Below are 16,004 nucleotides of genomic sequence, written 5' to 3' on the forward strand. Positions count from 1 at the left end.
ACCCCCAGTGTATATTCTGTAGTTCTTCTAATGGCTCAATGACTAAACAACAAGAAAATCCTATCCCCTGCCTATAGTGTTCAACGGTTACAAGCCCACTATCAGGGCCTCACTGAGTTAAGTATTTGCATTTCGTTGCTCCTAAATTACTGCTTATGTATTTTTTTTGCAGATACAGAATCACAGAATAGTTAGGGTTGGAAAGTACCTTAAGATCATCTAGTTCCAATCCCCCTGCCACGGGCAGGGATGCCTCACACCAGACCATGTAACCCAAGGCTCTGTCCAACCTGGCCTTGGACACCGCCAGCAATGGAGCATTTACCACTTCTTTGGGCAACCTGTTCCAGTGCCTCACCACCCTCACAGTAAAGAACTTCTTCCTTATGCCTAACCTGAATTTCCTCTGTTTAAGTTTGAACCCATTACCTCTTGTCCTACCCACTACAGTCCCTAATGAACAGTCCCTCCCCAGCAGCCTTGTAGGTCCCCCCTTCAGATACTGGAAGGCTGCTATGAGGTCTCCATGCAGCCTTCTCTTCTCCAGGCCAAACAGCCCCAACTTTCTCAGCCTATCTTCATACAGGAGGTGCTCCAGCCCCCTGCTCATCCTTGTGGCCCTCCTCTGGACTTGCTCCAACAGCTCCATATGGCTAATATTTAATACAGAAATGTACCATACAACTCCATGCAATTATGTAGCTTTCTACAAAGGAAAATCTGCCACAGCAGACTTGACAAATGGCAGCATAATTTGATTTCTAGTAAGTACACATATTCATTTCACCTATTTGAAATAGACTATAAAAAGCTACTCACATTTTCCCGTTTATCTAAATATCTGATCCATAATTAACTATAAATTTATATTCTGCAACTGTAAAAAGCAATGTTTTGTTCAGACAATTATCTGAAAACAAATTTACTTTGTAACAACAGTTTTTAAAACAGCTGTTTCAAAAATACCTATAGTGTGTTAGAAAAAGGTAAAGATGAGTAATAAAAACAGGCAGCTTATCACACATGTAAACTGATACCTAGAATAAAGACTAATAAAAAAAAAATCATCATTCCACGAGTGACAGAAGAAAATTAACTGTCATAAGAGCAAAAAATTACCTTTGCAATGAAATAATCCCAGATGCTAAGCTCAGGAGGAATAAATCTTTCTTTGTAAGATGAAGACTCTTGGTCTACCAATGGCAATGCAGGCAACTGAGAACTCTCTTTTGGAGCTGTTTTTGATGACAGTCTGTAATGTTTTTGCTGTTTCTCTCCATCATCTACAGAGGAAGAAAATACAGTATGTTGCTTTAAATTGTCTGCTCTTCCTCCCTACTGATTTTAATAAAGGGGTTTATAATGGAAAACAAAAATATTCCTTGTTACATTTTTCAGAATTTTATCTTAACATTTGTGTAGCAAATAAGCATAGACAATGTTAATTCGCAAATTTGCAAAACTAATATGTAACTAGAACTCTAGAAGGGGAAAATCCCCACCACAAATAGTACAGTAGAATACACCCATAACTGTGGGAGAAGCATTCTTCCTAACAAAGATGACAAATATTGTCGCTTGAGCAACAATACTGCAAAACTAAATTACTTTAATAAGCACTACTCAATACCGATTTTGCTTGATTTTTAAGACCAGGTATGAATTTTGTCTTTCATAATTTATACTTAAAATATCCAAGACTGTCACTCCTAATCCAAGTTTTAACTCCACGTCTCCTTCCACAGAAGTGTGTACTTTTTTCTAAATTGTACAATTTTGATAAATCTGTATGTCCTGAGAATATATTTCTCCAGCAAATACAGAAGATTCCTAGGAAGATTATGGAGTGAATCCTTCATAAACCCTCCATATGGGACTATCACAAGTCAAATCAAGCACGTGATCGGGAAAAGCCAGCATCAATTCACTGGGGCAAACTGTGCTTGATAAACCTGAACACCTTCTACAACAAAGAAATTTGCTCAGCTGATGCTGGCTGGGCAGTGGAAATGTCTACCTGGATTTCTCCAAGTCTTAAAAACACAAGTTTCCCACACCCTCCTCCTACAGAAGCTCATGCATTATGGTCTCAATGAATGGGCAGTGGGGGGTGAAGTGGCTGACTGGCTGCACCCAGTAGTGAACAGCTTCCTTTCCAGCTGGTGACCTGTCACTAATGGGATCCCCCAGGGATCAATATTGGGCCCAATGTTGTTCAGTGTCTTCATAAATGATCTGGAAGATGGGACTGAATGTACCCTGATGAAGTTCGCCGATGATACTAAACTGCATGGGGACCTGGACACTTCAGAGAGGAGAGACACCCTGAAGGATGACCTGGATAGGCTGAAAGAGTGGGCTAACAGGAACCTTATGAAGTTCAGCAAGGACAAATGTAAGTTTAAGTCCTGGGAAAACACAATCCAGGATTGCACCAGACTGTGATCTGCCTGGCTGTGGAGCAGCTCTGTGGAAAGGGACCTGGGGGTCCTAGTGGACAATCAGCTCATTACGGGTGAACAGTGTGCAGCAAAGAAAGCCAACAGGATGCTGGGTTACATCAACATCAACAATGAAGGCCAAAAGGATGCTGGGTTACATCCACAAGGGCATCACCAGCAGAGATAAAGATGTAACTGTCCCACTCTACTCAGCACTTGTCAGGCCACATCTGAAATACTGTGTCCAGTTTTGGCCCCTGCTATACAAAAGATGTGTCTAGGGAAGGACTAGGAAGATGATCCAAGGGCTGGGAAGCTGCACAACAAAAGCCTGAGAGACCTGGGCTTGTTCAGCCTGGAGAAAAGGCAGCTCAGGAGACACTTATCACTGTGTTTCATTATTTAAAGGATAGCTACAGAGAAGATGGAGACTGCCTTTTTAAAAGGAGTCACATGAAAAAGATATGGGGCAATGCGTAAAGTAATTTTAGAGAGATTCCAAGTGGACACAAGAGGAAATTTTTTCACACTGAGAACAATCAGCCACTGTAATAATCTCCTTTTGGAGGTGGTGGATTTACCAACATTGGACACTTTTAAGATTCAGCTAGGCAGGGGGATAGGCCACATAGCCTAGGTCATGCTTTGCCTAGGAAGGTTGGACCAGATGATCCGTGAAGTCTTTTACAACCTGGCCTTGTATGATTCTATTTTAACTAATAAAATCCAGTGGACACCTTAACAGGGAAGGACTGATAATTTCTAATGATACTCTAGCTCCTAGAAGTCCAAGAGTACCCCTCCTAGGAGAGGTCCCCTCAATTCCTCCAACACTGACTTTTGTCAGAAATGTCTAAGAGATTTAGTTGAATTACATTCTTGATGATTACAGTACTCAAGGAAACAGCTTATCAAATCTATCAGAAGTATCATAATGCAGTTATTCCACACATGAATGAACAAGTGAGCCGCATTTCAGATCCCTTATTTTCTTGTTAATTGAGAAGTATCAATTTCACAAATAAGGAAAAGTAATGGCCTACTTAAGAAGAGGCTCACATAACTATCTGACAATCTGAAGTTATTCCGGCTCTTGGTAGGTGAATTGTATTCCAGTACAGCCTTTCCGTTAGGTAGAGGAGGAATGATATTGATAGTCACTGTCCCTGAGCAGTTCTGGCTCTCCAGAACACTTCTAAAGTGATGAAAGAGAAAGGGAATAATACTTGGAGATTTGATACAATATGGTGGTCTTCATTCATCTTCCATCACAGACAAAATGGACTTGAATCCACTTCCTACTTGTGAAATCTGTTTTTTATTTTCAAGTATGTACATGCAATGCATAGAGATGAGTCGCTATTGTGAAACAACTGAATGGGTCCAAGATGTAGGTAAAACAAAGAAAGCGAAAACATTTAAGATAAAAAGGGAGTCAATTTTTTGAACTGCCTTTTGAAGTTCTCAAAACTTTCCACAATTGTGTAACCAACTACTGAACATTTATTTTTTTCTTAAGCATCTCAAATTCTCCCTTTTCCATATAAGGTTTGAAAACCAATGACATCACCCAAAGGAATCACTGAGCACATGTAAATTCCACTCCACTTTTTTTTTTAATTAGGTGTGGCAAATTTTATTTTTTTTTTTAATTAGGTGTGGGGAAGAAGAGTATAGGAAAAAAAAAATTGGCTGTTTCTTGTTTAATTAAACAGGCTTTTGTTTTGTATAGAGCAATAATGAGACCAGGAAACTAGCCAGAAAAGACCTCATCTAAACAGCTCTTAAGTAAGCGGAATATGGGCTGCATTATGATTTGAGTCTTTGGCTGATGTAACAGCAGTAATAGACAGGCTTCAAGAAAGCAAATGTGCAGGCTAGAAGACCTGACTATCACTGAACATCAACATGTTGGGCCAGACTGGTTGCAAGGATGAGCTAATAGGAACATCACAAACACAAATTGATGCTTTATTATTTTAGCTTTCCTTATTCCCTTCTAAGGACCCACAGAAACAACTTCCACTGAAACTTGTGAAATTACTTTGTCCAGTTAACACTGCTGGGGATGGCACAAAGAGTAAACATCTATGTTGGGCTTATGTGCCACAAGTGAACTACCAACAAAGAAATATTTCCTATACCCTTTTTTTCTGTTGGTTTATGTGTCTTATCTACAGGAGTCTTTTGACTCTCGATAGATGTTTGAAAGACTATTCCCTTCAAAACTCTTTTGGGTACTTCAATCACTTGAAAACAGAAGGTCTAACACTCTGGACAAGAGAAAAACTGCTCATTTGGAATAGTTATATTCCACACATAAGACTTACATGCTCGTAACACTAACTGAGCCAACTCTGAACCCTGAGGGAGACAAATTTTAAGTTGATTTTTTAAAAATACTTTGTTGGTTTGAGTTGGCTTTTTTTTACCTCACAACTATGATCTTTTTTTAAAATGGGAAAACTCTCTTTATTCACAGTGGCTGATGGAATTTTTCATAATTTCTGGCTATTTTTAGACCAGAAAAGAAAATATTTTTCCAGTGATTTTCCACCCCCAGTGCCACAGGCAAGAACATGTTCCCCTAGACCAGATTGCTCAAAGTCCTGTCCAACCTGGCCTTGAACATGACAGGGATGGGGCAGCCACAGCTTCTCTGGGCAACCTGTTCCAGTGCCTCACCACCCTTACAGTAAAGAATTTCTTCCCAATGTCTAATCTAAACCTTGTGTATTTCAGTTTAAAGCCATTCCCCCTTGTCCTGTCACTACCTGCCCTTGTAAAAAATCCCACTCCAGATTTCTTGTAGGCAGGCCCCTTTAGGCATTGTAAGGCTGCACGAAGGTCTCCCCTGAGCCTCTTCTTCTGCAAGCTAAGCAACTCTCTCAGCCTTCCTTCATAGGAGAGGTGAGCTATAAAATCATTTATATACAGAAGCTAACAAAACCAGAAGACATTAAATTTTTTATCTTGAAATTTGGGTATTTTAAGTGTTTTTTGCGCTACTATTCTGATTTTTCCACACAGACTGTTAAGGAGATTACTGAAATCCACTTACCTGTACTAAAAGTTGCAAATATAATAGCTGCAGTAAAATGCATTTTCGTTTCTTTATCTAAAGCTCATCAGCTAAGAAAGAGCATGCACATGCATCACTACGAAATTTTAGCAATTGCTTAAAAAAAAAAAAAAGAAAGAAAGAAAGAAAAAAAAGGAGAAATTCACTGAACATGAAAGAAGGAGCAAGTGTTGCATGATAGAGAAATAAGCCAGTATATGCTTGCAGGTTGTTTTTCTAAAAATAATTGAAAAAGCAAATTATTTTAAAACAGTACTTTTTTTCATTCTGTTGGATTATTCTTGGCATTTTTAAGAATACTGCAGGCTAGTCATTGGAAAAAAAATAAAATTCAATATTTAGGGCAAATGAAAGTATAACCTTCTAAATGGTTTGAAATTCAGTACTACTAATGCTATTTTCTTTTTCATTCTAAAAATCTTTGAATAAATTAAAAGAATCATTAAATCCGACTTTGTCATTTGGGATTTCAGATTACCAGTTATATTCACTTTCAAATTTCTCATATTTCCAGTTAAAACTTTTACATGCTTTCACATTCAATACATTTATCGTTGGTACAAATGGAAAATTTATCTTATTTTCTGTGAATATTGGAATTTTTCAGACATGGAAAATGCTTCTATTTCTGCCAAGATCTAACACATGCAGTGATATTCAAAAGTCTGTTGCCCATGTCACCTCCCTTCCACCTTCCCAAGAAGACCTAAAAGGCAGATCTTTTACAATTTCCCCATAACTTAAAAATCAAGTCTGTTACTCGGTTTTATTGAAGGCTCTATACAGGCACAAAGCTTCAACACCCCAACACCCAATGAAAAATGCAATTCTTCATTAAGAGATGTAAAGTTACAGAAAGCATCACCCCTGACTGCAGGCATCAACAAGGATCAGCACTGCTGAAGCCCAGAACAAAGTGGAATGATAGAGACATGACAAAGAAATACTGATTTTTATCACATCTCAAATCATTTTGGCAAATGTAAAGCCCTGAAAAGATATCTAATTCTTCGGGAAGCTATGAAAGCCAACGGAAACAACAGCATGGTGAAAATCTACACTACTGGACATCTTGACTTCAAATCTAAAAAGAATTTGCATTTTGCAAGGTTACTAACCCTGAAATTTTCAACATGATGTTCTGCTTACTCATGGGCAATAGCTTGTGTGGCCAAGGTGACGAATTTAATGAATTAGGACTCAACATCAACAACTGCAATTAAGCTGGAGTTTGATTACTGTATGTGCACAAGACTGTAAAATCTTTGTTCTACTTATACTTATGTTCTACTAATGACTAGTGTAATCCACAGAAAAGATCAGAGAGTATATACTAAGATTTCAGATGTTTCTGAAGACATTATATATCAGGTGTCCCTGACCATGGCAGAGGGCTTGGAACTTGGAATCTTTAAGGTCCCTTCCAACCCAAACCATTTTATGACTCTGATTTGAGGCATTTCATAAGTTGTGGACAGACACTTCTTTAAAACTAGATTAAGCATAATGAAAACACTTGGTGGCATACACAAGCTTTATTGATATTTCCTGCTCTGATCATCTAAGGTTTCTTCTACTGAGCCAAAAAAAAAAACCTCTACCTTTCACAGTGCAAACACTTCAAGTCAAACTTCTTAGTTAAGTCAGCCATTAAAACAGAAGATGACAGTAATGGTGAGAAGACAAAGACTTCAATGTGGCCACACAAGTTAATGAAGTATGCAGTACTCCAAAGTACCATTAGAAAATGAGCCCACCATTGCAGTCTTTGAGTTAGAATTTAAGGCAATTATTCTCACACTGATGTCAAAGTTTCCATTACTAACAGTATCATAGGGAATTCTGCATTAAAAAGGAGCAGTTCGCCATGGCTGTTGTAGGTCTTGCATAAGCTGGAAGGTTTTAAAAAATTAAAAAATAGAAAAAATTATTAAAAATTTAATATAAAAGTTATTTTTTTTTTAAATCCATCTTCTGAGATTAAGCTATTGCTGGAGACAAACCTAAATATGAAGATTTTTACTGTTGTTTCTGATTTGATGGTGAACCTGAGTAGCAGATACATAGTATGCTGGAAGCTCAAAGCAGAAAGCTTCTAGTCCAAGGCAGTACTAATGCAAGTTCAGATTTTGTTATTTTGTTTTAGATTCTGGATCAAACCTACCCGATAGTAGGTACAGCAAGCAGATAAATGCAAGAGGGCCAAGGGTTTGGATTTTCTTTACAATTGCCTAAGCAAACTTGGCCAAATGCTAAATTCACGTTCCACTTAGATGCGCTGTTACTTTAAACAACATTAAGATTAATCAAAATCTGTAAAGAAAGTATGTTTTCTAGGTGCTCATCAGCAAGCAAAAGCTATAAATTAATTCAGAGGATCTAGCGAGAAATACATACATATGATGACAGCAGAACTGCACAGCCTGCTAAAATTTACCCACATATGGATAAATTTTGCATGCATGTCCTCATTATCAAGGCATCTATTTCTCAAAACCTGTGGCATGTTAGGCAAAACTAGTTAAAGGAACAGCTGAGAATGTTTTTATTTCTCTCTACCAAAGTACTCAGAAATAACAACTTCTGTTAAAACTTCTTTTTAATTGCTTGGGAAGTTAGGACAATCAGTGGCAAAAAATAACTTGTTGTAATAGTCAAGTATTAGTAGATTTCTCATTTTCTACATCTGAAACCCAAAGTAACAACTTTTAGTCTATAAAGTGTTCTTGTAAAATACTCAAGTTTAGGAAGTAGTTCTGCATTTAATTTACTCTTGTAGCATGGAATAATTGAATGTATGAAATGGGATTATGGATTTCTAACTGGTAAAGCTGAACTCAAACTTTTCCTTAAAAAAAACTCTGGATTATAGAAAACTTACCATCTCTATATAGAGTTCAGTTATGAAAAACTTTTCCGAGGCAGTTTTGAAGAGAAACTATGTGGTAAATACGATTCTGAAAAGAACTACTATGATCACCAACAGGGTTATTTTTCAGGTGCTAATTGCCTCTTTATAAGCAAAAGATATCTGTAGTATTAAGAAATAATGTAAATTTCAAATGTTAATTCAGTTTGTGAAAACGCATCCACAAAACTAAGAAACACAGCTGGAAAGTATAACATGTTAGGCAGCTCCAAAAAGCATTCAAAGTGCTGTGCTTTATTTGAGATTTACTGTGAAAAAGGCAATAAACCAATGTTTTTTTTTTTACTCAGAATAATTCCTAACAAAGGTCAGGATTTTCCAAGACTTTTATATTCCTGTTATTCAGTTTTTGTCTAAAAGAAAGATTACATAAATTGGAAGGGGCCTGATCCAACCCCTTCCTCAGAACAGGGCTAATTTAGGTAATGACCTAGTTTGTTCATGTTTTGCATAAACCCAAAGATGGAAACTCCACAATCCCTCTAAAACCCTCTTCCAGTGTTTAATTATTGCTACAAATTAGAATTCAAAAAGGTCCTTTCTTCCCCCAAATTTCCAGTTTCAGCTTCTTGATTCTTCCAGCAGCAATTTTACTAACTCTGCGATCAAACAGCTAGCATTCATTTTCAAGAAAAATATACATTACAGAGGAATTCAGTACACATTTCAAAATACTGTTCTATGTAAAGACAATTATTTTATCACTTTAAAAGAGTAGCAACATTGATACAACTCAGTATACAGTTACCAGCACCTAGGAAACTTAGGTTTAGTAACAACAGCCAGTTACAGCTTCCAACAATTCCAATATGGCAAATATATTTACCTTAAAGTAATAATGAGACATATTTATTCAATACCACAGTGAAAACTCATCAGATCTAGAATAAGAACTCAATTTTGATTAAAGATCTCTTAGAAAAGTATTTCAGAGTAATGTCTGACAAAGTCTGTATTTAAATAGACTACATTTTCAGTTTGCCTTACAAGCAAGGTAAGACACTTTTATATATAGCATACATCTAATAGCAACAGTAATGCTATAATAAAAAATATAGTTTAAATTACATTTTATATATATGTTTAGATGTGATATACTAAGTCACCATAGCTTAAATAAATTTATGTTTACTAAATCTTCCTCTTTAAAACTATCTGTAGGAACATTGCTCCTGGTTTTATAGAAGTCCAACTAAACTATAAAGCAGAAATCTATGCCAAAAAGAAAAGCATTACAGAATTAATTGTGGGCCTTAGGATAATTTGCAATCATCTGAATATAAAACTTGAGGATTGTTTGCTTTCCTAAAGGCTTCTTAGACTACCAAACTGAGTAGCAACAAGACACCTTTTCTTTGTAATGTCTAGAACAAACACTTAGAAATCCACGTGCATAATAATGCTTATACTGAAAAAGCAAAACAAGCAGCTTTCCAACAAAGATATGAAACACTTCTGATCCTTTCAAACCATGGTCAAAGTAATTTTACATTGAATACTGATTTCAAATTAAGCGTAGTAAAAGTACACCACCACTGATTTTTTTTTTTTTAAAGGCCAAATTCAACTGCTGCTTTAATTTAAAAATTTCACATTGAATTTGATGTCATGGCTTGCAAACAGAAGTTTTTCTGTCTTTCTACATATGCAAAAAAAAAAAAAAGATCACACATAGCAAACTGCATGTAAAGGCCTAGTACTAAATCTCGTATCTTGCCTGAAAATTTGGTAGGACTATGAGTACTGAAGGTGGTAAGGGATTTGGAAAACCCCACACATTCCATGGAGAACACTACTACCTGATGTGGGCTAGGCATTGGGAAGTGCCTACCTGCCAAAGAGAGAAAACATACTGTATTTGTAAAATGGGAATATATTCCTGTTATGAGAGAATTGGAAAGCTTAAATATTAGCATTGAAAACGAGGCTGTAACAGTATTGAAAATTTTCTCTTTAAGATTAACTTAATCTCAATCTCATCACATTACAGCAGCTGTGCTATTTGGAAATGTTATTCCAAAAGGATTCACTTCTGTTTCCTACACTATTCTACACAGTATCTACGCCATTTTTACTGAATTTTTACTTAACATAAACTATTTAAAGCAATTACTCTTAAGCTTTCAGCAGTCACATCATTTTCTTAAGAGATCCAGAAAACAAATATAAATAAACAAATACAACTAACCAGGTTTTGTCTTTAATTGAAGTTGTCCTCTGCTGGGTGTATGAGCTCCTCCTCCAAAGACAGCAGACCACATCTTTTTGTTAAGTGGATGAGCCATAATTCTATACAATTCATTGCTAGAATGAGTGGCTAGGCCATGAATGAACAGACTCAGGTATACTGCAGTTAGAATTTCACAGAGTAAAACTGTGAGACCTGGCTGAGCTTCCTCACCAGCAGAATTCAAGAGTCGTATTAGACCTGTTATTCCTGTTTATTAAAAAAAAAAATGAGGAAAAAAAACAACATATATGTGTGTGAACATATTCCAGTTTATCATGGTATCTTGACTGGCAAACTTGTATTATTTAGCACCTTCTACTGTAGAAAAATTCTACTGTTTAGAGGAAATTGAAAACTCCACAAAGTGACGCGCTGTTTATTTTCAACAGTTTATTATAGCTTTTCAGCTTCATGTTTTGGACTAATAGTTACGGAAATACATAGCACCTTTTAAAGGATAAGGGGACGGGAGGAGGGAAATCACACAAAACCATTAAAATTTGGGGATACATCTTAAATAAAAACCTGGCAACTTTAGTTCAACTCCCTGGTCCTGAAACTCTATGATACATTTGGTTACATTACTTAGATGAATCTTTCTTCCCTCCATGTCTCAAGCTCTCTCTTTTTTATTCTTTGAGTAGGGAGTTAGCTCTTCACTATTCTCTACTTTGCCTTACAGTATATTCAGTACATAGCATCCAAATCTGATATTTAAAATACTAATTTCTCATTGACTTTCTTGTGGTGCTTGTTTCACCAGTTTGGTTTGTAACTCCAATGTAACACTAGAAGTTGAAATGTTAAGATTTTTCCTTTACAGTGGTAAAAATCAACCAAAAATCATGGGCATGAACTTGAACTATACATTTTCTGACAAGTGTCCTCTCACCCAAGTACTAAATATCTTGTAGTATTTTTATGCTCCCAACAGTCGCTGTAGATTTTCAGATCTGGCTCTGACTGTGCTGCTTTGTGCACCTACGTGAAAATACAAATAGCAGTGGCCAAAGAACTATGTTTTGTGTCATATTCTGCCATTTGCACATAAACTGTGGGAAGTTTTAAAAAGAAAAAAACAGTTCAAGGTGATGTCACCTGTAAGCACAATTGCTAACAATCCCTTGTCTCACTCATTAGAAATTTAACTCTGCCACTAATGAAATGAGAAAACAGATGACAATCTGATTTCTTTCTAAAATCTGTAGATTCAGTGACAGAATATTATGCAGAAAAAAAAAAAATCAACAGTGGAGCATCAACCACAAAGACTGCTTAAGTTTCTCTAAAAGATTTTCACGTGAAATACTTTTACCAAAAAAACAAATCCCATAATTTGAAATCATGTTTCTTGGAAACACTTCCATTAAAGTTAGTCGTGTAAACTGAAGCTCATATAGACATGTATTACACAGTTTACACTCCCTCTAATGTGACCAGCATAGCTTCATTAACAAACTCAAGCACACACTGAGGATTACTCGAAGTAATTCTTCATAATTAGCTGCAAACTTGAACTTTTACAGCTACAGAAGAGCACAACTCATTATAAACTCCTCATTTTCAATAGTTTCAAGTTAGTTAAAAAATTGTTCATAAGCAGCAATCATTCTGAGATGGAGCACAAACTTAAGTCTTTCAAGTCCAAGTGAAATGGAGTAACAGCGAGACTCATCTGGTGCCGCCAGAGGGAGCAAGTACAGCACAGGACTCCACCCTGCTTTCTGTTTACCTGATTTTTTAGAAAGAGAAAGCAATCCAAGTAACTTTGACTTTGTGAATAACCAGAACTACTAGCTTGCGGCTTTTGAAAAATGAATATAAAATTTTATTATAACAACTTACTTTTACCATGCAGCTTTTCTGAATACTACTAGAAAGTCCAGAGCACAGCTACATGCTCTTATAGCAGATCCAGACAATTTTTCCTTAAGGGTAAAGAAACAAACCAATGCTTGATACCTGGCCACTCAGCAGGTAATGTATTGGGAGTCACTGTCTCTTCTAAGCTTGCTGTTCTTAGAGAAGGGCGCTGAGTTAATAGCACTGTCTGATACACTGTTCCAGTGAACTGATTTGCTTGAAGTGAGCTGTGAAACAAAAGTGGGATGTAGTATTAAAAAAAAAAAAGTGGTGTTTAAAACTATTTAAGTGATAGCCCTTTCTTCTAGATGTAGGCAAGTGTGAGCACTGCCTTCTGATGCACTATATATTATAACATCACTACAGTAACACAATGTGTTGACCATTCTCTAAAAAGTACCTTTCATAGACCTTTACCTGTAGCTGTGACCATCACAAAGACATTGGTAGATGCAGGCAGAGAGTGATGCTGCTAAGGTATGCATTACGTATATCTGTAAGAAAGTTTTTATAGAACATATTATACTCGAACAGTGATTAGTAATCAGAGCCTTTCATGCATACAGAATTGTAACAGTGGAACAAGCACTGAATATGAAAAGTTTAAGTATTTATGGCAAAACTCCAGAACCTTTTCTTCTGAATTCATTTCTGATATATTAATTCACTTTGCAATGATAAGGATGGGGAAGCACACATTCAGCCCACCAACCCATAATGCCAGATCAGCTCTTACAGCAATGTTATAAATTAAGAAACAGCAACATGTTAAACCTCTACACAACAGTCATGAGTAACTATACACTAAGACAGCAGCAATGTTCTGGTTCAGAATACAAAGATTTAGCTTCAGAACAAAAATTACAACACAGCTTATTTCTAGAAATGAGTTTATTATACTTATTTTTCTGTTTGCTCTGAAAAGAAGCACTGACTTGGAACTGACCAATCTCTTGAGTGTTCTCTAAGGAATCCCTAGTAAAAGGAAACATGATTTGGGACCCAACACATCGAAAAGTTCAGGAAAAATTTAACCTAACACCTTAAGTTTTGGTTTCCAGTCCAAGGCTGCATATAGAAGTCTTACAGAGATATAACTTTAAAAAGCCACGCTATATTTGACTGTATGAACGTATATACTGTTCCACAAAAAAGTCTTGAGTTTCCTGCACTTTGATGACAATTAGTTTCTGTATTTTAAAACTTAGTTTTATTTAGGTTTAGGACTGAAGCACAGTTTACCATTAATGTAAAAGAAGTAATGATAATACTGTCATAAAGACAAATGTGACACTGTAGTAGTACAGCATGTTTCCCATAACAGATGTCATCTTGGACAAATATCCAGTTCCAAGAGAGGACAATTTAATGCAGCTTACTGAAGCAGATGCTCAGCACCTCAAAAAATCAGTGGACATTATTTTAGCTCAAGGTAACTACTACAGAAAATACTTATATTTGACAGTTTTATGACTTCTCACAGGTATGCACACCAGAAAGTTTTCATGCTTTCAGAAAAGATTTGTTATTTTAGCAAATTTGACAGTGATGACAGCAACAAACCCCAAAAAGTAAAAGAAATACATACCTTGTTGTTCTGAGTATCTGGATGAGGTGGTGAATCAAGGTTTACTATGGCATGCAATATATCATGAGTTAAGTTACCAAGATGTAACAATGGATTAGCCACCACTGTTTTGGCACTCGCTGTGCAAGCAAATAGGAGAGGTATGGAACTTTGCTCTGGCAGAGGGCTGGAAGGTATCTGTATTGACTGCTCCTAAAAACAAGCAAAAAACACATATAAAGTGATAGTACAGATTCCTAAATGGAACAGAAGATTTGAAAGAAGGGGATTCTAAACAACAAAACCCCCATAACCTAGAGAAAATGTAGCATGCAAAAAGCAGTGTTATTTATACAGAACAGGTACATACTACTGTAGGAAAACTTCAAAATAATATTAAGCACATTCCAAAAAATCTGTAAAAAAAACTTAAAGCAGAGAAAAAACAAAAACTAAGCTCTCCCACATACCTGCTGAGATTCTTGCAGTAGCAGAATTAATTCCATTCTGACTGATGCCAAACCTCCACCATGAGAGCCATGAAGTATACAGTAACTAAGGAACATTCTTAGGAGAGACTGGTATTTCAGGAGCCATTGCCGTCTCTTCTGAAAGTCTTCTTTCTGTAGTATACGTTTTTGCTGGTCAGCTAAGTCTTCAGTGCTTTCATGTAATGTAGCTTCCTCTGGCATCAAACTAATTTCTGAGTGTGTATCTTCAACACTATAATCACATGTCTTTTGAAGAGCTACCACTTCTCTTTCAAGCCACTGATAAAGCTGATACCTCAACTTCCCACCATCTATTTCATAACCAGTGGACAGAGTACGAAGCTCTACAGTAAGAATTTTAAGGCATGCTCTAAACTTCAGTTGTGCTGAAATTATATCTTCTGATTGATTTAGAATATCTTTGTCATCAACTACACTGAAAGATTCTGTGTAGCTAGAACTTGCTTCATATAATTTTTCAATTTTCTCCAGAGGTTTTAGCTCTTTCATTACCAGGGAAGAATCTTCACTCTCACTTCCATCACTGTCTGACTGTAGTTTTAAGGGCTCATCTTGGAACACCACACTTGGCTGGCTCCAATCAAAGGAAAGAGTTGAACTTGAATGTTTTCCTGATGAACAGTCTGAAGAGGAACCTAGACCATTCAGCACTGGCTGTGACCAATCAATAGTGGAAGACTGCTCTTTTATTTCTAACTCTTTAACTGGAGAAGATGGTGAGAAGTCTTTACTAGTATCCATTAAACTAGGGGATCTACAGAATGACTTTGACCTCATGACAACTTTGGGCATCTTTGACAACACTTCCAATGCCAGCATAGGACAACCAGCTTTTAGATGAGCATACGCAGTAGTAAAAAACAGCCGTCTTTCACCCACATTGATTTTGTCCCCTAATCCATTTTCTACTGTTAGGCAAATGTGTGTGGAGGATGAATCAGAAGAGCCAAAATGACGTCTCAACAAGAGAGGATGTGTTCTTAAGTAGTTATAGAAGTTAAATACTGCAGGGTTACAACTTGATAAGCCATCTCCTTCACCTGAAAAGATATTGAATCATGAGGAAAAGATACCATTCTGTATGAAATAATCCAGCTGCGAAGTTTGAAGTCAGAAGGCTATAAGGTCTTAATGTTCATTCTATAGTTTACTCCATTGCACTCCCCTTTTCACCTTCCTTTGTACCTTTATCATTTAAGTATCTTGGGAAGGAAGACACTGTCAAACCTAATCACTGCTAAAAAAAGAAACTTGAGTGGGAGAGCAGATAAGACCATGAGAACAGCTGCATTTACTTTTCTTGCAGTCAGACCAGCCAGATCTACTGCAGTCAAACAAGACCACACTCTTGTTCAGCTTAGATTTCTCAAGTCCCCATCA

General features: G+C 36.6%; 1 protein-coding gene across 3 annotated transcripts in view; it reads right to left on the reverse strand.

Annotated features, from left to right (window-relative positions):
* Positions 1–16,004, reverse strand: part of DMXL1 (Dmx like 1) — a 75,262-nt gene that overhangs the window by 16,733 nt on the left and 42,525 nt on the right. For 2 of the 3 annotated variants that reach the window (XM_062604416.1, XM_062604415.1), the window contains exons 24-29: positions 14,583–15,664; positions 14,134–14,325; positions 12,963–13,039; positions 12,645–12,772; positions 10,641–10,889; positions 1,120–1,283 (exon numbers count right to left, since the gene is read on the reverse strand). In XM_062604416.1, coding sequence (XP_062460400.1) covers positions 1,120–1,283; positions 10,641–10,889; positions 12,645–12,772; positions 12,963–13,039; positions 14,134–14,325; positions 14,583–15,664 — 1,892 coding nt within the window. Of the gene's footprint in view, positions 1–1,119; positions 1,284–10,026; positions 10,284–10,640; positions 10,890–12,644; positions 12,773–12,962; positions 13,040–14,133; positions 14,326–14,582; positions 15,665–16,004 lie in introns of those variants that run through there. The other variant, XM_062604417.1, reaches the window with a different exon arrangement.

This window comes from Pezoporus occidentalis, unplaced genomic scaffold (genome assembly GCF_034315485.1).
Source record: "Pezoporus occidentalis ecotype Australia unplaced genomic scaffold, CSIRO_AGI_Poc_V1 ctg86, whole genome shotgun sequence".
Classification (NCBI taxonomy): domain Eukaryota; kingdom Metazoa; phylum Chordata; class Aves; order Psittaciformes; family Psittacidae; genus Pezoporus; species Pezoporus occidentalis.